We start from the raw sequence: 23,719 nt of genomic DNA, 5'->3' as shown, positions 1-23,719 counted from the left end.
CATTCAGTTATGAATGCACAACATGTTAGTCAAAGACCACCAGTCGGGATATTGTTCAGATTTCCGATCAGTCAACAAGAACAAATACTGCACAATATCACACAACAGCAAAGCATTTTAAAGCACGACGGCACCAACTTTTCATGTCCCTACGAAATCACAGAAGTAAACATATATATATTTAAGCTACAGCTACGAAGTTTAAAGAAACATTTGAATTCTGATTAACGTTGGGCATGGCCTGGGACATATGAAAACAGCAACATTTGCTAACGATGCGTTTAGAGTGACTACAGATGTGCTACGACGACGCAGAGGAAAACACAGAAAAGGAGGGAAAAGCATGGTCAGTCCGTAAGTTTTTAATAAAGTTGAGTTCCCGTATCGATTATAACATTAGAGGGGAAAGTGCTAGTACAAGCGCTACTAGTGTTGACGATAGCTAACGTCTGCTCACGTCAAGTTTGGGTATTATGGCTGGCTGCTATGCTAGCGTTAGAAGCGCACTGAGGGAGCTCGAGACTTGTGCCGCGTTAATGCAACCTCATAATCACATGAACCAGCACTAATCATCATTAAAATGTACGAACATCTCGTTACATCGCAATTCAAATACCAGACTCAACTGTACCTAGGGGCCACACTCATGTGTAACTACATTACCGATCACACCCCCATTTTGACGAGGACAGCCCACTAAATTTATTTCGGTGCTGCAAAACTGCAGGCCTAGACTATTTAAAAATCAAGAACCAAACGTAGCTAACGTTAGCACAGCCAATGCACTTTCATGCAACGACCAGCAACTTTGCGACACAATCAATCTTTAAGGTAAACTAATCGATTATCTTTTGATACATCAAATTAAATGCAATGAATGAATGCACATGTGAGATTTAGCTACATTAAGTTGTTTCGCAACTTGCCTTTCTTTGCAGGCTGATAGCAGGCTAGCTAGCTAGCTAGCTAGCCAGCTAAGCTTTCTTCAGAAGTTCGGTGGTCCTTTTATTAATCCGCGCTTGAGACACGAATGAAAACCGTGGCAATTCTTTAATATGCTGATTTCCAGTTCCTTGTAACTATATCGTGTAATTCTAATCGTGTGTACAAGTAAAACAATTATCTTTAACTGCAACGCTAGCCGAGAGTTTTCTCTGCCTCGCTCGGTCGTCTAGTTGTTTGTGTTTTACAAATATGGCTGCACATTGCATAACATGTGACAGGCTTAGCCTATCAGTGAGGACTTTCACTGGGAAGCAACTTCACTGAGTGAGTAGAAAATATGGTGGGACACTATTGCCCCCTAGCGTCAAACATGAAGTCAATGTTATTGGACGAAATGATGACACAAAGTTACCAACCTCTGATGTGGAGGCTTCAAGGCCTACAAAGGCTATTAAAATCAGTGAGACTGGTTTAATATCTGACTAGGCTACTGTCAGGATGTCCAAAAGTGGTATGTATGGTCATTCTGAGAACACTCTGTTATGCATCATATATAATAGGCTACTGCAGATTCTTGTACTTCATATGTCTGTACAATATTTGGATCTTCTTCTTATTAATTTATCTGCATCTGAAAAAAAAAAATCTAAAATCCAGTTAAAAATGAAACATCGGTGTGTGTGTGTGTGTTGGCTGTTGGCTTACAGGCTTGCCTACACAGTGGAGAGAAGAGGGTGTGACTTGAATACACTTCATTTGAATTAGTTGTGAAGTAGTCCTCCCTTCATCAGAGAGGTTGAGATACTGAATCCACAAATGTGATAGCCAGGATCTACCACACTTTTCCACGGCGGGCCTGCATGCTTCATAATGGTACCCAGACTAATTATTTTAGCTTCCCTCGCCGCTGCGATGGTCCTGGCAGAGGTACAGGAAAACTTCTCCCCTGAATGTAGAGAGTTCCTATTTATGGGAACAGCACCTCGGGGACTGGAGGGACCCACCTTAAAGAAGATCTGCCAGCGGTACAATGGCAAGGCGCACTATGTCACCTTATACGACGTCGTCAATCACATTCCTGTCTACTCGGCCTACACCTTCAAACGCAACGATGGATCCAAGCAAGTTGACGTGCCTTGGATGTATGAGCCTCAGGTAAGAGCTATGATAGACTAGAGTGATTGTGACACAACACACACAGACACGCACACACACACACACACACACACACACACACACACACACACACACACACACACACACACACACACACACACACACACACACACACACACACAAGATATTAAGGTATTATAGGAGTGGCATGGCATTTTACGTGCCCATTTAAAAAAGATTCCTTAAACCAGAGACCTTCAAAGATTTCAATTTATAACTAGAAATGCAATTCCAAGGAATTACCAGTGCATGAAAATGCAAAAATAGATAGATAATGTAGATATGGTTACTAAGGTGTAGCTAGGGTAGACATGGTGGTTGCATAGTTTACAGAGAGTTGATAGTGTGAAGGTAGACAGTTTAAAGATGAAACGTTCCAGTTCTAACTTAACTAATGATTTCTATTCATGTTAAAATGTTGATTAGCTAACTTAGCTAATGATTTCTAGCAGTTACGCTAAAAATGCTTATTATGCTAGCAATGCTAACTTTACTAAAAATGCTAACCAGGTTGATTAGCTAACTTAACCGATGATTCCTAGCAGTAATGCTAAAAATGCTAACTATGCTAACAATGCTAAATTTGCTAACAATGCTAACCAGGTTGATTAGCTTACTTAGTTTATGATTTTTTGCAGTTATGCTAAAAATGCTAACAATGCTAACTATGCTAACCATGCTAACTAGCTAACTTGCTAGTGAGGACTTTTATTTTGAAACATTTGTTGCTAGGGTATCCATGGTGGCCACTATCAGGAAACAAGAAGTTACTGCAGTATAATCATGTTGGTTGCTATGGAAACGGTCATAAACACTTAATTTTAATGGTTGCTATGTTGGTTGCTAGGTACATGGAGGTTTCATGTAGTTGACTGGAGGCATAGTGGATGATAACTGACAGTTGGAATGGTTGAACAGTTCAATAGTTGAGTAGTTTCAGTGGTTAAATGATTTAATAGTGTATTATTGCAGTGAGGACCTTTATTTTGAAACAGTTGTGGACAGAGGAAGTAGTGAAACAGGATCTGTAGTCTTAATGAGATTGTATGCTTAAAGCCTGAGACAGAAGGTGCCTCTCATATATAGCGTTTACGCGTCCTCTCTCGCTCCTCACTGATCTACATAAAGAATGATGGAGCGGCAACAATGGGATAGTCTAGCCCTTCTTCTATCTTTCTTTATGTAGATCATTGAGGATCGAGGAGCGAGGGAGGACATATAAACACTGCTTGAGAGGGACCCACAGTAAATACTTTAAAAGTTGTATATAGTCTAATTAATGTTGATAGACAGAATGTTTAATGGATGTTGATAGGCAGATTGTTTAATAGATATTGATTGACAGTTTAATGGGTGGATGAGTGAATGGTCTGAAGAAGATGAATGGATAGAAGGTTGGATGGAATGTGCCTTATATTCTTGTTAAGAGAGACACTGATACAGCTCTCTGAGAGTAGTTGACACAGGTGTAATCAATTTAACTGGCTAGTCTTAAGAGAGCCAGCGTGTACTCTTAAAGCCTGAGACAGTAAATAATTTAAAAGTTGAATGTAGATAGTCTAATAAATGTTGATAGACAGAGAGTTTAATGGATGTTGATAGACAGATTGTTTAATAGATGTTGATAGACAGTTTAATGGGTGGATGAGTGAATGGTCTGAAGAAGATGAATGGATAGAATGTTGGATGGAATGTGCCTTATATTCTTGTAGAATGGAGAGACACAGCTCTCTACTGAGAGTAGTGGATACAGATACAGGTGTAATCAATTTAACTGGCTAGTCTTAAGAGAGCCAGCCTGAGACAGAGTAGATTGTTTAAAAGTTCAATGTAGAGCGTCTAATTGATGTTGTTGATAGGCAGACTGTTTAGAATGGGTGGATGAGTGAATGGTTTGAAGAAGATGAATGGATATAAAGTTGGATGGAATTAGGAGGACTTATTTTGATACTGTTGTGCGCAGAGGATACAGGGGAACAGAATATGTAGTCTTCAGAGAGGAGCCTGAGAGAAACTGACAGTTGGTGCCCAGGTGGCTGACCAGCTGGGGTAACATTCTAATTGCTGCCGTGATGTCATAATGAGCAATGTTAAGTCTATGGGGGAAATGGTGATAGTTTTTAACTAATAGTTTAAAAAGTATAAAAGTTACAAAGTTGAAAAATACAAAGCACATATGGCATAAGCAAGACCTACGCAACAAAGTTTGAATGAAGTTTCTACGTTAAACGGTTGAAGCTGAATTGCGAGCGTTAGAAGAAGAAGTTTAACTAGAAATGCAATTCCAAGGAATTACCAGTGCATGAAATGCAAAATTAGATAGATAATGTAGAAATGGTTACTAAGGTGTAGCTAGGGTAAACATGGTGGTTGCATAGTTTACAGAGAGTTGATAGTGTGAAGGTAGACAGTTTAAAGCTGAAACATTCCCAGTTCTAACTTAACTAATGATTACTATTCATGTTAAAATGTTAACTATGGTAACAATGATAACCAGGTTGATTGGTTAACTTAGCTACTGATTTCATGCAGTAATGGTAAAAATGTTAACTATGCTAACTATGCTCACAGTGCTAACCAGGTTGATTAGCTAACTTAGCTAATGATTTCTAGCAGTTATGCTAAAAATGCTAGCTATACTAGCAATGCTAACTATGGTAGCAATGCTAACTTAAACTAACAATGCTAACCAGGTTGATTAGCTAACTTAACTGATGATTTCTAGAAATAATGCTAAAAATGCTAACCAGGTTGATTAGCTAACTTAGTTGATGTTTTTTTTGCAGTTATGCTAAAAATGTTAACAATGTTAACTATGCTAACCATGCTAACTAGCTAACTTGCTAGTGAGGACTTTTATTTTGAAACATTTGTTGCTAGGGTATCCATGGTGGCCACTATCAGGAAACAATAAGTTACTGCAGTATAATCATGTTGGTTGCTATGGAAACGGTCATAAACGCTTAATTTTAATGGTTGATATGTTGGTTGCTAGGTACATGGAGTTTTCGTGTAGTTGACTGGAAGCATAGTTGATAACTGACAGTTGGAATGGTTGAACAGTTAAATAGTTGAGTAGTTACAATGGTTAAATGATTTAATAGTGTATTATTGCAGTGAGGACCTTTATTTTGAAACAGTTGTGGACAGAGGAAGTAGTGAAACAGGATCTGTAGTCTTAATGAGATTGTATGCTTAAAGCCTGAGACAGAAGGTGCCTCTCATATAGCGTTTACGCGTCCTCTCTCGCTCCTCGATCCTCACTGATCTACATAAAGAATGATGGAGCGGCAACAATGGGATAGTCTAGCCCTTCTATCTTTCTTTATGTAGATCATTGAGGATCGAGGAGCGAGGGAGGACATATAAACGCTGCTTGAGAGGCACCCACAGTAAATACTTTAAAAGTTGTATGTAGATAGTCTAATTAATGTTGATAGACAGAATGTTTCATGGATGTTGATAGGCAGATTGTTTAATAGATATTGATTGACAGTTTAATGGGTGGATGAGTGAATGGTCTGAAGAAGATGAATGGATAGAAGGTTGGATGGAATGTGCCTTATATTGTTGTTAAGAGAGACACTGATACAGCTCTCTGAGAGTAGTTGATACAGGTGTAATCAATCATCACTGTTGATAGACAGTTTAATGGGTGGATGAGTGAATGGTCTGAAGAAGATGAATGGATAGAAAGTTGGATGGAATGTGCCTTATATTCTTGTAGAGTGGAGAGACACAGCTCTCTACTGAGAGTAGTGGATACAGATACAGGTGTAATCAATTTAACTGGCTAGTCTTAAGAGAGCCAGAGTGTAAGCCTGAGACAGAGTAGATTGTTTAAAAGTTGAATGTAGATAGTCTAATTAATGTTGATAGACAGAGAGTTTAATGGATGTTGATAGGCAGATTGTTTAATAGATGTTGATAGACAGTTTAATGGGTGGATGAGTGAATGGTCTGAAGAAGATGAATGGATAGAAAGTTGGATGGAATGTGCCTTATATTCTTGTAGAGTGGAGAGACACAGCTCTCTACTGAGAGTAGTGGATACAGATACAGGTGTAATCAATTTAACTGGCTAGTCTTAAGAGAGCCAGCCTGAGACAGAGTAGATTGTTTAAAAGTTGAATGTAGATCGTCTAATTGATGTTGATAGGCAGACTGTTTAGAATGGGTGGATGAGTGAATGGTTTGAAGAAGATGAATGGATAGAAAGTTGGATGGAATTAGGAAGACTTATGTTGATACAGTTGATACAGGGGAACAGAAAATGTAGTCTCAAGAGCCTGAGAGAGAGAGAGAGCTGCTGCACCTGGACTGGCCACCTGGCGTAACATTCTAATTGCTGCCGTGATGTCATAATGAGCAATGTTAAGTCTATGGGGAAATTGTAATAGTTTTTAACTAATAGTTTAAAAAGTATAAAAGTTACAAAGTTGAAAAAAACAAAGCACACCTGGCATAAGCAAGACCTACGCAACAACGTTTGAATGAAGTTTCTACGTTAAACGGTTCAAGCTGAATTGCGTGCGTTAGAAGTAGTGGAATAATAACTAGAAATGCAATTCCAAGGAATTACCAGTGCATGAAAATGCAAAAATAGATAGATAATGTAGATATGGTTACTAAGGTGTAGCTAGGGTAAACATGGTGGTTGCATAGTTTACAGAGAGTTGATAGTGTGAAGGTAGACAGTTTAAAGATGAAACGTTCCAGTTCTAACTTAACTAATGATTTCTATTCATGTTAAAATGTTGATTAGCTAAATTAGCTAATGATTTCTAGCAGTTACGCTAAAAATGTTTATTATGCTAGCAATGCTAACTTTACTAACAATGCTAACCAGGTTGATTAGCTAACTTAACCGATGATTTCTAGCAGTAATGCTAAAAATGCCAACTATGCTAACTATGCTAAATTTGCTAACAATGCTAACCAGGTTGATTAGCTAACTTAGTTGATGATTTTTTGCAGTTATGCTAAAAATGCTAACTATGCTAACAATGCTAACTATGCTAGCCATGCTAACTAGCTAACTTGCTAGTGAGGACTTTTATTTTGAAACATTTGTTGCTAGGGTATCCATGGTGGCCACTATCAGGAAACAAGAAGTTACAGTAGTATAATCATGTTGGTTGCTATGGAAACGGTCATAAACACTTAATTTTAATGGTTGCTATGTTGGTTGCTAGGTACATGGAGGTTTCATGTAGTTGACTGGAGGCATAGTGGATGATAACTGACAGTTGGAATGGTTGAACAGTTCAATAGTTGAGTAGTTTCAATGGTTAAATGATTTAATAGTGTATTATTGCAGTGAGGACCTTTATTTTGAAACAGTTGTGGACAGAGGAAGTAGTGAAACAGGATCTGTAGTCTTAATGAGATTGTATGCTTAAAGCCTGAGACAGAAGGTGCCTCTCATATATAGCGTTTACGCGTCCTCTCTCGCTCCTCACTGATCTACATAAAGAATGATGGAGCGGCAACAATGGGATAGTCTAGCCCTTCTTCTATCTTTCTTTATGTAGATCATTGAGGATCGAGGAGTGAGGGAGGACATATAAACGCTGCTTGAGAGGGACCCACAGTAAATACTTTAAAAGTTGTATATAGTCTAATTAATGTTGATAGACAGAATGTTTAATGGATGTTGATAGGCAGATTGTTTAATAGATATTGATTGACAGTTTAATGGGTGGATGAGTGAATGGTCTGAAGAAGATGAATGGATAGAAGGTTGGATGGAATGTGCCTTATATTCTTGTTAAGAGAGACACTGATACAGCTCTCTGAGAGTAGTTGACACAGGTGTAATCAATTTAACTGGCTAGTCTTAAGACAGCCAGAGTGTACTCTTAAAGCCTGAGACAGAGTAAATAATTTAAAAGTTGAATCTAGATAGTCTAATTAATGTTGATAGACAGAGAGTTTAATGGATTTTGATAGACAGATTGTTTAATAGATGTTGATAGACAGTGTAATGGGTGGATGAGTGAATGGTCTGAAGAAGATGAATGGATAGAATGTTGGATGGAATGTGCCTTATATTCTTGTAGAATGGAGAGACACAGCTCTCTACTGAGAGTAGTGGATACAGATACAGGTGTAATCAATTTAACTGGCTAGTCTTAAGAGAGCCAGCCTGAGACAGAGTAGATTGTTTAAAAGTTGAATGTAGAGCGTCTAATTGATGTTGATAGGCAGACTGTTTAGAGTGGGTGGATGAGTGAATGGTTTGAAGAAGATGAATGGATATAAAGTTGGATGGAATTAGGAGGACTTATTTTGATACTGTTGTGCGCAGAGGATACAGGGGAACAGAATATGTAGTCTTCAGAGAGATTGTATGCACTTGTATGAGATTGTATGCTCTAGCCTGAGAGAAACTGACAGTTGGTGCCCAGGTGGCTGACCAGCTGGAGTAAGATTCTAATTGCTGCCGTGATGTCATAATGAGCAATGTTAAGTCTATGGGGGAAATTGTAATAGTTTTTAACTAATAGTTTAAAAAGTATAAAAGTTACAAAGTTGAAAAATACAAAGCCCACATCGTGTAAGTAAGACCTACGCGACAAAATTTGAATGGTGTTTCTACGTTAAGCGGTTGAAGCTGAATTGGCTGCGTTAGAAGAAGAATAATAAGAAAAAGCCTAGGAAGAACAGTACAGTGCATTTTCATGCACTGTAATAATAAGAAGAATACTTTGGAAGAACAGTATAGTGCATTTTCATGCACTATAATAACTAGAAATGCAATTCCAAGGAATTACCAGTGCATGAAAATGCTAAAAAAGATAGATAATGTAGATATGGTTACTAAGGTGTAGCTAGGGTAAACATGGTGGTTGCATAGTTTACAGAGAGTTGATAGTGTGAAGGTAGACAGTTTAAAGATGAAACATTCCAGTTCTAACTTAACTAATGATTTCTATTCATGTTAAAATGTTGATTAGCTAACTTAGCTAATGATTTCTAGCAGTTAAGCTAAAAATGCTAATTATGCTAGCAATGCTAACTTTACTAACAATGCTAACCAGGTTGATTAGCTAACTTATCGATGATTTCTAGCAGTAATGTTAAAAATGCTAACTATGCTAACAATGCTAAATTTGCTGACAATGCTAACCAGGTTGATTAGCTAACTTAGTTGATGATTTTTTGCAGTTATGCTAAAAATGCTAACTATGTTAACAATGCTAACTATGCTAACTAGCTAACTTGCTAGTGAGGACTTTTATTTTGAAACATTTGTTGCTAGGGTATCCATGGTGGCCACTATCAGGAAACAAGAAGTTACTGCAGTATAATCATGTTGGTTGCTATGGAAACGGTTATAAACACTTAATTTTAATGGTTGCTATGTTGGTTGCTAGGTACATGGAGGTTTCATGTAGTTGACTGGAGGCATAGTTGATGATAACTGACAGTTGGAATGGTTGAACATTTCAATAGTTGAGTAGTTTCAATGGTTAAATGATTTAATAGTGTATAATTGCAGTGAGGACCTTTATTTTGAAACAGTTGTAGACAGAGGAAGTAGTGAAACAGGATCTGTAGTCTTAATGAGATTGTATGCTTAAAGCCTGAGACAGAAGGTGCCTCTCATAGCGTTTACGCGTCCTCTCTCGCTCCTCACTGATCTACATAAAGAATGATGGAGCGGCAACAATGGGATAGTCTAGCCCTTCTTCTATCTTTCTTTATGTAGATCATTGAGGATCGAGGAGCGAGGGAGGACATATAAACGCTGCTTGAGAGGGACCCACAGTAAATACTTTAAAAGTTGTATGTAGATAGTCTAATTAATGTTGATAGACAGAATGTTTAATGGATGTTGATAGGCAGATTGTTTAATAGATATTGATTGACAGTTTAATGGGTGGATGAGTGAATGGTCTGAAGAAGATGAGTGGATAGAAGGTTGGATGGAATGTGCCTTATATTCTTGTTAAGAGAGACACTGATACAGCTCTCTGAGAGTAGTTGACACAGGTGTAATCAATTTAACTGGCTAGTCTTAAGAGAGCCAGCCTGAGACAGAGTAGATTGTTTAAAAGTTCAATGTAGAGCGTCTAATTGATGTTGTTGATAGGCAGACTGTTTAGAATGGGTGGATGAGTGAATGGTTTGAAGAAGATGAATGGATATAAAGTTGGATGGAATTAGGAGGACTTATTTTGATACTGTTGTGCGCAGAGGATACAGGGGAACAGAATATGTAGTCTTCAGAGAGGAGCCTGAGAGAAACTGACAGTTGGTGCCCAGGTGGCTGACCAGCTGGGGTAACATTCTAATTGCTGCCGTGATGTCATAATGAGCAATGTTAAGTCTATGGGGGAAATGGTGATAGTTTTTAACTAATAGTTTAAAAAGTATAAAAGTTACAAAGTTGAAAAATATAAAGCACATATGGCATAAGCAAGACCTACGCAACAAAGTTTGAATGAAGTTTCTACGTTAAACGGTTGAAGCTGAATTGCGAGCGTTAGAAGAAGAAGTTTAATAATAACTAGAAATGCAATTCCAAGGAATTACCAGTGCATGAAAATGCAAAAAAAGATAGATAATGTAGATATGGTTACTAAGGTGTAGCTAGGGTAAACATGGTGGTTGCGTAGTTTACAGAGAGTTGATAGTGTGCAGGTAGACAGTTTAAAGCTGAAACATTCCAGTTCTAACTTAACTAATGATTTCTATTCATGTTAAAATGTTGATTAGCTAACTTAGCTAATGATTTCTAGCAGTTGTGCTAAAAATGCTAATTATGCTAGCAATGCTAACTTTACTAACAATGCTAACCAGGTTGATTAGCTAACTTAACCGATGATTACTAGCAGTAATGCTAAAAATGCTAACTATGCTAACAATGCTAGATTTGCTAACTATGCTAACCAGGTTGATTAGCTAACTTAGTTGATGATTTTTTGCAGTTATGCTAAAAATACTAACAATGCTAACCATGCTAATTAGATAACTTGCTAGTGAGGACTTTAATGTTGAAACATTTGTTGCTAGGGTATCCATGGTGGGCACTATCAGGAAACAAGAAGTTACTGCAGTATAATCATGTTGGTTGCTATGGAAACGGTCATAAACGCTTAATTTTAATGGTTGCTATGTTGGTTGCTAGGTACATGGAGGTTACATGTAGTTGACTGGAGGCATAGTTGATGATAACTGACAGTTGGAATGGTTGAACAGTTAAATACTTGAGTAGTTTCAATGGTTAAATGATTTAATAGTGTATTATTGCAGTGAGGACTTTTATTTTGAAACAGTTGTGGACAGAGGAAACAGTTAACAGGATATGTAGTCTTCAGAGAGATTGTATGCTTAAAGCCAGAGAAACTGACAGTTGATACAGGTGTAATCAATTTAACTGGCTAGTCTTAAGAGAGCCAGAGTGTATCCTTAAAGCCTGATACAGAGTAAATAATTTAAAAGTTGAATGTAGATAGTCTAATTAATGTTGATAGACAGAGAGTTTAATGGATGTTGATAGACAGTTTAATGGGTGGATGAGTGAATGGTCTGAAGAAGATGAATGGATAGAAAGTTGGATGGAATGTGCCTTATATTCTTGTAGAATGGAGAGACACAGCTCTCTACTGAGAGTAGTGGATACAGATACAGGTGTAATCAATTTAACTGGCTAGTCTTAAGAGAGCCAGAGTGTAGAGATACCTGAGCCTGAGACAGAGTAGATTGTTTAAAAGTTGAATGTAGACCGTCTAATTGATGTTGATAGGCAGATTGTTTAGAATGGGTGGATGAGTGAATGGTTTGAAGAAGATGAATGGATAGAAAGTTGGATGGAATTAGGAAGACTTATGTTGATACAGTTGATACAGGGAACAGAAAATGTAGTCTCAAGAGCCTGAGAGAGAGAGAGAGAGAGCTGCTGCACCTGGACTGGCCACCTGGCGTAACATTCTAATTGCTGCCGTGATGTCATAATGAGCAATGTTAAGTCTATGGGGAAATTTTTAATAGTTTTTAATTTATAGTTTAAAAAGTATAAAAGTTACAAAGTTGAAAAATACATTGCACAGGTCTCCTTAGTAAGACCTACGTAGCAAAGTTTGAATCAAGTTTCTACGTTAAACGGTTCAAGCTGAATTGCGAGCGTTAGAAGAAGTTGGAATAATAAGAAACCTAGGAAGAACAATATAGTGCATTTTCATGCACTATAATAATTATTATTATTATTTCAAGACACTAAAATATGCTTTTCAATTACTCACAAAAATGTATTAAACACAAGAGAAAACCTACATAATACATAGACAGAAAAGAAAATAACATTTTGAAGAGGTGGGAATGTGGTACCATGTATACTGTAAGTCACTTGCATTCATGTAAAATATTGGGCATCAGCTTTTGGACCAAATAGCAGAAGTTGCAATGGGCCAAATTATAAAGAGGTAGGGGAAGTTCCATGATTGTGCACAATATTTCTTCCCTAAGAGACTATAGGAGCCTCAATTCAAATCTTGGGCAAATTGCAAAGTTTAACTAAAGCTTGCTTAATAACTATGCAAAATCTATTTGAAAATCTAATACCATAAGAAACATATAGCAGTGGGTCAGCTAAAAGCTGTCTCTGGCCACATGATGCCGTTGTTGACATTGCACTTTGCCCAGCATTTCAATTAGGGCCCAGTGTGAGTTGAACCCCGGAGATAAACTACTGTCCTCACTCAGATGTATGGGTAATGGGTATATGTACGTATGGGTACTGATCGTACTGATGAGGAATAAGTGTATCAAATGAATTCCACGGGTAAGGCCTGCTGTGACCATGTGAACACTTTCCATGTGAACACTTTCATTCCATGCCCAGGTGTGGTGACAACTTGTGTTCTTCTCTCTAAAACCCTTAGCTTTCCACTACCAGTGCCCATAGAGAGATGCAGCCCTTTCCCCTTGAGGACGGAGTCCACCTCAGCTTTGAGGACGCCCAGGCAGTCCTTGAGGACTACTCCAACACAGTGAAGTTCGAACGTGGCCACCTCAACCCCGACGAGCACCAGTACCTCCTCGACGACAAGGCGGCCACTTACACTCTCACCAACATCGTCCCCCAGGCCCGGGAGTTCAACATCGGCCAGTGGAAGAAGCACGAGCACGTCCTCCGCCGTCGCTTTAACAACTACTGCCGTGGAACAGCCTATGTGGTGACAGGGATCACCACCTCGGGCAGCATGATTCGCCGACACAACACGTACCGCGTGGCCGTACCGTCGTACTTGTGGTCCGCGTACTGTTGCGTGGACTACGACCGTAACGCGCCATTCGAAGAGCGTGCCAAGTTCCCGGCCTACGCCGCGCACGGTCTCAACGACAACGAGGGGGAGGTGGTGGAGATGTCCGTCCAGAAGCTGGAGGGCTTTCTGCGGAAGAACACCTACGTAGACGAGACCTTCCAAATCTTCTATGAGGACTGTGTCCCCACTGACCCCAGCTTCATGCACTACCAGAGCACACGCTAATGTCACCACCTGTCCACAGAAATAAATGTTACAATTGTCACTTTCTCAAAATGGTAAAGAGAGGGCAGAATGCATGACTTGTCTATGGCCCACACCCCATAGTGTCAACAAAATATGAGGCTGTTTGCTTGATTTAACTGAACATACATGGAAGAATAAAAAAGAGGATTTTGGTCCTTGACATTACAGCAATAATTGGTCAGAAATGAAGCATGTTCATCTTTATTACACTTTAACACACTAAATTATGTGTTTTTCTTGTTCATGATAAAATTACAAGTTTATTCTGCTTAAATAAATTACACAAAGGTAAAATGATCTGTGCTCTTCATTATTCATTTTCTGCCTTATGCACTACATATTTGTATGCAGTATTGTGCAGAAAGATGCCAGAGAGACGAGAGATGTAGAGTAGGCCAGTGAGGTCATTGCTTTGTGCAGTAGTACAATTTGCTTCTGTCTGACTCTGATCACCTGATGTAAGATAACCGTGAACAGGGAGAGAGAGAGATGGGAGTGGGTTGGGTTGGGATGGGGGGGGGGGTTCTTACCTCATCAGCCTCATAAAAGAGTACTATAGCACTATACATCTTACACGATGACACCGTTGTAAGAGGAATGTGAGCTATGCTGAGTAAGGAGAAAACTATAAAAAAAAATCCTCACAACCATTTAGCGCACACAGTCCTCTCACAGAAAGGAAACTGTATAATTTGGCAATTCCAACATCATTATCTTTTGGAACCTTATCGGACTGCCTCACCAGCAATAAAAGTTCTGCCGGCTCGTAACCTAGTATACGCTGCTTCAGTTCTCTGTGAGATAGAGAGTGAGTTTTGCATATTGTGGCATTGCCATTCATTCGTGAAGCGGTCAAAGAAAGTGAGAGACAGAAAATGAGATGAAACAATTCACCAATGGTAGCCTACCACACTACAACAGTATGTGTGATGTTTTTACTGAAACACTTTAAGTACTGAGGCCATGACAAACAAAGGCCTGTGACATCTCTCAGTATAGACCCTTTCAACAAGAATAACAAAAACAACGTTTGAATGTTCTATTTTGTTTCCAAACTACTTCCTCTACCTTAAGATAACATATGGAGTGGTAAAACAGAAACCTTGTGGGAACAACTATGACACTGATAACGGTCTATAAGAAACAACGATGGGAAATTACACATTTGATGTAGAAACTGACATTTCCATTTGTTAAAAGGATGCTATTGTATTACTTAGTCTTTGGCCAGTCCCTAAAATGGCTCACTTAGGCCTATTAGTTGCCGCCATTTTGCCAGTTCTCATTACTGATAGAATATAATAAAATATGTAATCGGTAAAGAAACAGCAGTCTCCACAGTGAAAGGCAAAGTAGCAAAAGGATGGCACATAAAGTCCCAATGTGTTAACACCAGATTTATGTCAGAGAGCATCAGTTCCACTGGTGCACACAAGCCCACCTGAGATCTCCAACTCTGACATGTTAAAAGGAACGCTATCACAGATGAGCTGTTAGCATGGTTCAGAGCACTGTCTCTTCAGTGAACACACACCAATGGTGCAGCCTCAAACCCCATAAAACCTGCTGTGAGCAGTACACACATTGGGAATCATAGATACAATCCAGATTCGGCATAATCTTTACAGTACCCTTGTTACATTGAAATAATCCTGTTAGGTACAATGTAACTGTGTTGAGGTTGATATAAGCAGCAGTTTAGCAGACTGTATTTACCATGGTGTTACCATGGTGTTTATTTGTTATAGGTCACATGGCATGCAGCCTATATAGGGCCTACTACAGTTCACCACGCAAACTTCAGTGCAACTGTGAACACCTTTGAACACTTGAGGTTAAATACGAGTTATTGTCTGTTATTCTGGAGATATTCTCATTTGAGATCTTTTAGATATTTGTTTCCTTTCTAACCTCTGGTTTTGAAGGCTTATCCCTGGTACTCCCACAACATACTTTTAACATTGCACTTAGTCTGCTGACATTTACCCACCGACCTCCTTCACTGAAAAGAATGACCTAATGGATATACCTAATTGTAATCTATAACCGTAATCTATAACCGTAACAATAGTGGAGGAAGATAATTGACAAAGTCACTGATTCTGATGAAAATGCTGAGTAACTTGTACCACCACACACAGCACAAGTCATTGTGACTTTGCCAAAAATCTACTTGTCCCTATTCATGGGTTTCATCAGGTCCCTTTCCACAAGTGTATACAATCAAGCACCTTGATTATCAATGCAGACTGCATGGTGCTTGATTGTATACAGAAAGGGACCTGATGAAACCCATGAATAGCACAACTCACACAAACACACAAGTTTTGGCAACAAAACATTGACTAACGTTTTGATGTTATAAACGTCTTCATCAGAGTCCTTGGAGAGAATGAGAGAATTCTCTCCAAGGACTCTGATGAAGACGTTTGTAACGTCGAAACGTTAGTCAATGTTTTGCACCTTTTAAATAAATACTAAAGGAGACATCTGCGTTGCACCGGCATTCCTCTTCCATTCACTACACTATCTGTCCTGGCCTGGTTGCACCACTGCAGAAGAACTTTCCTTTGTCAGGTGTTTGATTATCTCGGTGTTCTTACAAAGGTGTAGCCTATGGGAACATAATGAAATGGTGGCACCAATAAGGGAACCCATGTGGTCATTTGCCTCAGGTGCTGCAAAAGGTGCTGAGGTGCTTCAAATTCATCTTACATGATTCTTCCTGTTAACTCATTGCTGTTGACAAGTACGTTAGGTCAAGGTAATAACATGTATTTTAAAAAGATGCATGAGTAGTTTGATAGTTCCATGCTGCGTAGTTTAGTGACAACCCCTGTTTTATTATTGTTATATCCTACACTTAACTGACGTAATTCAATCAGATAAATGGAATGCTCAATTTGAATGACTAAATCAAACGATGTTGTGTTTCATAGCAAACTAGACTGGTGTATGCAGCTGTAACATTATGTGGTTACTTATATGGGACAGACCTGACTTTAACTTTTTGCCATCTCCTTGCCATCTCACTTTTTGAGATGCTAATGTAACTGCCTCCATTAACCAACTCCAGAGTCCATTATTAACCAGGGGAGCCTTGATGTTAGAATGGATTTGCAGCTTGATGGCTAATGGTTCCTATAGCTACAGCGGTTTAGCAAGGCTTGCTGCTACTACATTGTTATCCGCTGTTGTCCCTAACCATATTACCCAATAACTCATGTTAGGTCTAGGATTAGGATTGTGTTTTGCGATAGCCTCCCTCAGCATTTCCTGACAGGATAGCTAATTTATTGAGATAGGGTTTACTGCTCTATTCTCTATTTTATGACTGTTTCTCAGCATCATATGTCAGCAGCATCACAGATTCAAACAGATCTCTTCTATGTCTGAATTTATGCTAAAAATAATACTACATGGACAAAAGCACTTGGATTTCAACCATACATTTTTTTACTGCTACAATAATTACCTTTGGGACCCAAGTGTCAGCATATCTAATCAGCAACCCTGTGCTTTTTTATCTTGTCCATACAGTAAACATATAGGCTATGCATGTTCATTACAAACACACACACACACACACACACACACACACGCACACGCACACGCACACGCACACGCACACGCACACGCACACGCACACACACACACACACACACACAGACACACACACACGCACACGCACACGCACATGCACACACACACACACACACACAGACACACACACACACACACACACACACTCTCTCTCTCTCCCTCACACACACACACGTACACACACTATTGCAGCGTAAAGAGCAATGATGGCATAAGGAATTCTGACTCCTAGCGCAATGGTTGGCATCCGGCTCATTAGCAATATAAGAACGCCTGTCATGCCTGGATGACTGTTTTGGCATGGCCGCCTCTCGCCATCTCACCACGCCAGCACACCAAAGCCCCATCAGGCCCGATTCTAGAATGCCTTCTATGTTGGGGTGCTGAGTTGATTACGAGTTTTGCCAGCTCAAAGATATTGGACTCCCTGGCAGAAGAGACGCTCAGTCTCAATGGGACAATTCCTGGCTAAATAAAGGTTAAATAAAATAAAAATAAAAAATTGGATAGGATGTGCAGCAAATAATACAATCTGGTGAAAGGCATGAAGAAGCAAGAGAGAGTATGTGCAAACAAATAGTAATTGTTCTTTGATGGATGTTGTATTTAATCAATAACATTGGAGTGGATGTTTGAAAATAGGAGAGGACATGTTTCTAATATGTTCTGAGGCCTCAGTGGCCCAAGGGTGTGGCAAATTATCAACACGTAAGATAAGCCACATCTGAACCATAACCTAGGGTACACTGGTTACCTCCAGGAAGACGAATGGACAAACAAAAAAACACCCCCCTTACTTAATTTTAAAACTTAAACTTAATCACTGTGAAACAAAATAGGATATAATTGTGTTCTGAATTATATCATGCTTATAAGTGGCAATTAAACCAATTTATTCGATTTTTAACTAAAATAATATACCTACAAAGGGGGTGTATACCCCAGGGTGGAGTAAAATGCCACTCTACCTTATATGACTTCGGATCAGGTCTGCCAGTAGCAGCCTTCAATACTATAGCGGTGACGTTGTGTTGCAGGTGACTTGGCTGTTTTGCTTATCTACTAACAGGCTTTTAACAACTCCCATTATTGATGCGCTACTAGTCAACCTGAGACACAGCGACCCATCACTTCCCATTGGCTTTGGTAAAGCGTTACACCTGGCAATGCGTGTCCCTCTCACCTGGCTAGTGCTGGCCCTGGCCGTCCTGTATCCTGCTCCGACCGCCCGCTCAACCGTGGTGGACGACTTCAACAGTGTGGAGAAGTGCAAGGACTCGCTATACATGGGTACACCGCCGCGGGGCATCCTCGGCAGCAACCTGAAGAAGATCTGCCAACGCTACGCCGACAAGCCACGGTATGTCACTCTCTACGACACCAAGAAACGCATCCCGGTCTACTCTGCCTACACCTTCAAGAAGACAGAGGGAGACAGGCGGGTGGATTATCCATGGATGTACGAGCCTCAGGTATGTATAGCCTAACAGCTGGCAACTTTTCTTCTCACACATCTTTCATCTTGCTATTGTCACAACAGCCGATTTAAGAGTGGATAGGCTCAGGCTGCATCAGCATTAGGAATTAGAGTAGGCCTATCAGAAGGAGTGTAATCGTGTGGCCTATTTAAGTCACTGAATGCCATTTGGGCTAGTTTTACAAAGAAAGGTTATTTAATCCAGCTTCTAATTATAAATGGAGGCCAGACACAGTTTTTTTTTACTTGGTCTTTGTTTAATGTTTTCATTTTAGTAGCTAATTTGGTAGATTCAGTTGCACTGCATGGTGTCATTGTATGTTCTTCATCTAATCTGAAATGAATTAATAATTCTCCACCTGCTCCTCTCAGCTTGCAGAGACAGATGGCAATGGGAACATGATGCCTTTCCCCACTGGATATTTGCACATGAAGTTTGAAGACGGTCAGGCGGTTCTCGACGACTACTCAGACGTGGTACTCTACGAGCGAGGCCACTTGAATCCAGACCAGCACCAGTCTCACCCCCACGACCGTGCCGCCACCTACACGCTGACCAACGTCGTGCCAGAAATCCGCGAGTTCAACATCGGCCCGTGGCGCGAGTACGAAGAGCGCATCCGTATTCGCCTCAACAACTACTGCCGCGGCACCGCCTTCATCGTGACAGGAGTGACAACCAGGGGTAATATGATCCGCCGCAACAATCAAGACCGCGTCGCCATCCCCGAAGACATCTGGTCGGCCTACTGCTGCACCGAGTACGACCGCAACGCGCCCCACGATGTCCGCATACGCTTCCCCTCGCACGCCGCTCTGGCCAAGAACGCCAAGGAGGGTAACTCGGTTCAGGAGTACACCGTCATGGAGCTGGAGAACTTCCTGAAGTACCACATGGAGGTGGACCAAAACCTGCAGATATTCTATGACAACTGCATCTCGCCCTCTCCTCTTCCTCTCTACCTACATCATACCATCTGACACGAGGAGCCGACCTCCGGGGGCATGAAAATACGCCGGGGTCGCCGTCCTCGGGGTCGATGTTTCCCATGACACATATGACCATTTGTGTCTTCGTGTTTTTGTGGGAGTCAACTTCTCCCTCTGAAATGTCTTTATTAATCTGGTTACTCAACGGGGTGAAAATTGAGTTATAGTTCACCAACCTGTTTGTAAGAAGGTGAAGGAGGAATTGATAAGCCCAATGACTTCATTATAGCAGTTTGCAAATGTTAAGAGATAGAACGCTATAACCCAACAATCTGTATGACGTTTCGTTCAAGCATAACACGATAGCTGATCATATCTGATTATGTTATGAATGAATAAATAGGCTACTGCCATAAAAACATTTGCTGTCTCTTTAAGGTCTTTCAAAACATATGGTATTACCAGGAATGGCATGCAGACTTATTACTTAGAAAATATTGTGGCATAGTCACCCTGTGGTCTTTGGTTAAAGCCTGCAAGACAATATAATGAAAGAGGAACTCAAGTGCCTTTCACATTACAGAGGCATGTGTGTGGGCCTGTGTGTGCATTACAAAAGCTGCCTGACTAAACGCTGAATGCTCTGAGTGTGTGGTGCATTTGGGTGAATTCCAAAGACTTACAAAGGTACTCTGACTTTGTTGAACTTGGAATGTAGAGACGGAAATTGACACGCCAAGTTTAGTCATAATCTCTTGAACACTATTGATTGCTCAGAAGCCATTTTGCTTTTACATTATAGCGCATAGACACATTTGCCAACCAGGCCATTATTGTCCTTCCGCAACCTTTCAAAGCATCTTTAAAACATTACAATGCAAATGCTAAAACATTATGCTGAAATGCAAAATGCGTGGTTGAGTTACTGTTGCAAGCAGCAGCATTAACAGCACATCATGAAGTCAGCCTTTGCTGTAGTGCTTCTGTGCCCCTGGCTCAGGCCTCCTCTCTCTATACCTTATCCCCTCACTGTTATCAGGAAGGTAATTAGTAGTCAAGGTGGTAATGGGACACGTTGCACCTAGAATCCTACAGCTCTTCTCCCTGCTGATAAATGCTAATGGAACAAGAGGAGAGTTCAATTTGGAAGATGAGGAGATGACTTTGCCTGTGTTTTCTTTTGCTCCTTCTCCACCCCACCCCACCCATTCCACCCATACATTAATTCTCCTCTCTCTTGTCAGAACCTGTCCCAACACTTCTTCTTCAGCATGCTGGCATTCCACAACACTGCTCTGGATGCGCTGTACTGTACTGTACTGTGCTGCTGTGTTCATAGATCTCTGCAAACCTGTGCAGTAATGAACAGCAGAGGGCGCTAGTCTCTACACAATTCCACTCTCAGTGAAACGCTCACTCATACATGTGATGAAACACTTCTCTGGATTCACACCAACCCCCTGGGGTAATCACGCTTTTATGACTGATTATTTAATCCTTGTCCCTTCTTTTTCCTTATTTGCAGTAGAACATGAAATCTTAAAAGTTGTGATCTGTATTAAGCACAGATGAAGGAATGAATGAACAGGAGTGATGAGGAATGTGTAGTTCTCAAACTGCATCTATGTGATGCCATAACACAGTCACACAGTCAGGAGAATGGAAAATAAAGACACCCATAACTGTAACGCAATACAATGGCATAGTTGCATTGACAACCAATTTGTCAGGACTAAAAATAAGGCCTAAGAGAGCCATTTGGCCTGACCCATGTGGGCAGCATAATGGGAAGGTTTTGTGATATATTCCAAGCCCATGAACAGCGCATAATAATTAGGACATTATACAAAGTGATGCAAAATATGGAAGCATTGCTGCTGTCGCAACTCAAGCTCTTCATTGTTAAAAACACAAATGTCACGCAGTGGCCTGCGATGCACAATAATGTTCAGGAGACAAATATCAGAAGGGATCACAAATGCAAATTACACAGTTTTCACAAACCATAAAGCCTCACGTGGATTATAGATTATAATTACCTTGCATTTCACAGATATGATTATGAAAATGTAAGGGCATGGCTCGTGAATGAATCTATGTGTATATACTCATGCAACATGAATTCATGTTAATGGCTAGTTTAGCATTTGCTGGTGATTCAAAGTGACGGATAAGTGAATTGCAAATGAGCTCTCTCAACCACAATTCTTAAAACTGGAGCAGTGAGAGTGCCACCATGACATCACATCAGAAAAGGTGAGGAGTGACTCATGCACCTTACGACCTTATGGTGCTTATGTCAGCCTTTAGGACACGTGCTGGACAGGAGAGTACTGGTGAGTGAGTCAAACTTCTCCTGTGTACAGAGGCAAGTTCTCTCTCTCTCTATCCTCTCTCTCGCTCACACACACACACACACACTCTCACACACACACACACACACACACACACACACACACACACACACACACACACACACACACACACACACACACACATACACTCTCACACACACACACACACTGCCCATTTCCGAAACTCTCTCTCTTTCTCTTTCTATCCTCTCTCTCTCAAACACACACAGAAACACACACACTCCCTCTCTCTCTCTCTCTCTCTCTCTCTCTCTCTCTCTCTCACACACACACACACACACACACACAAACACACACACACACACACACACGCACACTGTCCATTTACGAAACTCTCTCTCTCTCTATCCTCTCTCTCGCTCAAACACACACACACACACACACACACACACTGTCCGTTTACGAAACTCTCTCTCACTCTTTCTCTCTGCATCTCCCTCTCTGGCTTCAAAGCAGGAAGCGGAAAACATTATAAAATAACAGCTCTACTCATCCTTGATGTGTCATACCCCACTTCCACTCCAGCGAGCGTGCCACTCACCATAATGCACAGATGCACAAGCCAGTGTACATTTTAGTGTACACATTTTATTGTCGGCAATTACAAGGGAATTATACTAATGGAACTCATAAACTCACGGTGCCCTGCGCTTTACTGAGCGTTGTATTATGACTGCCGTGCAGCTCCGTAATTGGCAGGAGTCTACACATAGAGATAGGAAAATAACACTCTGTCATGTGTCTATGCAAATGCACTCCTATGAACATCTGTGCTGCACGCGTAGCGTAATGTACAGTGGAAGCTCTGACTTTATATGGCTGGCAGAGCCTCCCATCTTCTGTGTCTGCACTCTGCAAAAGGATAGGCCGATGGCCCGGGATTGATTGAATGTGACAGTACTCTAGCGCTAATTTTAGGTGGATGCCTCTTACTGTGAAGTATTTGACACTGCATGAAGAAATTCACTTCAGAGGGGCAAAAACAGTGGCATTGCAGCACTTAACAGAGGAGTTGCTTGGCTATGGAAATGCTCTTTGGTTAATATAATAAAACGTGATTAATGAAATGTGTTGTTGCTGCTGCATAGCAGAGAATAATAAAATTCCCTGGTTCATTCCTTGTTGGTTTTAGCCTAAAGTGGTTTGGAAGATATTTGCAAACACAAATAGTGTGGTGAAAACCAAGTATGAAAAGAGGGTACATCCAGGTCACATTAATATTCTAAACATAACTGGATGCTACATTTAACATACACAAATTGACTTAAGGTTCAGAGAGTATGTTGGAGAGAGATGTACAGTATAACTTTCACACCCAGCCTTGACTTTAAGGACAACCACTGCAGAACTGAAAACAAAAAGGAAGGAAGAAAGAAAGAAAGGATGAAATAAAAAGAAAGAAAGAAAGAGAGTAATAATGTCGCAAGATTCCTTATGCATGTTGTCATATGACATTTTTGTCACTTGAATTGGCTGGTTCTCTTCTCTGTGCTACAGAAGGGCTTTGGAACCTTTGTTCTCTGTAAACGTTCACCATGGAGACCCATGGCACGGGCTCTCGCACGCTTGGCGAGCAGGAAACAGTCGAGCTGGCAGCAGGACGGTCTGGTCAGACGCCCGGCGGGACGTTGCGTTGCGTAATGCGCGGCTAGAGTGGGACAAATTGTCATGTTTTCATTTCTATGAATGGCTCA

General features: G+C 40.4%; 1 protein-coding gene across 2 annotated transcripts; it reads left to right on the top strand.

Annotated features, from left to right (window-relative positions):
- Window positions 1-520: 520 nt before the first annotated feature.
- On the top strand, window positions 521-20,057 carry zgc:172339 (uncharacterized protein LOC564384 homolog). 2 transcript variants are annotated; one of them, XM_062536907.1, is made up of 3 exons: window positions 521-831; window positions 18,313-18,715; window positions 19,093-20,057. In XM_062536907.1, exons 1-3 carry the CDS (start codon window positions 791-793, stop codon window positions 19,699-19,701), a joined length of 1,053 nt encoding a protein of 350 aa, XP_062392891.1. In that variant the 5' UTR covers window positions 521-790; the 3' UTR covers window positions 19,702-20,057. The 2 variants fall into 2 exon arrangements, with proteins under 2 accessions (XP_062392891.1, XP_062392894.1); XM_062536910.1 differs by lacking the exons at window positions 18,313-18,715; window positions 19,093-20,057 and adding exons at window positions 1,653-2,100; window positions 13,011-13,907.
- The last annotated feature ends 3,662 nt before the right edge of the window (window positions 20,058-23,719 follow it).

Source organism: Sardina pilchardus, chromosome 5 (assembly GCF_963854185.1).
Source record: "Sardina pilchardus chromosome 5, fSarPil1.1, whole genome shotgun sequence".
Classification (NCBI taxonomy): Eukaryota; Metazoa; Chordata; class Actinopteri; order Clupeiformes; family Clupeidae; genus Sardina; species Sardina pilchardus.
The sequence above is the reverse complement of the archived record's forward strand: the minus strand, read 5'-3'. Positions and strand labels throughout refer to the sequence as shown.

What these genes read in the sequence shown, in the direction of transcription:
- zgc:172339 (XM_062536907.1), top strand. Translation starts at nt 791, where the DNA reads ATGCAACGACCAGCAACTTTGCGACACAATCAATCTTTAAG. An exon ending in CGACACAATCAATCTTTAAG is followed by an intron (nt 832 to 18,312) that starts GTAAACTAATCG and finishes ATCTACTAACAG; the next exon opens with GCTTTTAACAACTCCCATTA. An exon ending in CATGGATGTACGAGCCTCAG is followed by an intron (nt 18,716 to 19,092) that starts GTATGTATAGCC and finishes TGCTCCTCTCAG; the next exon opens with CTTGCAGAGACAGATGGCAA.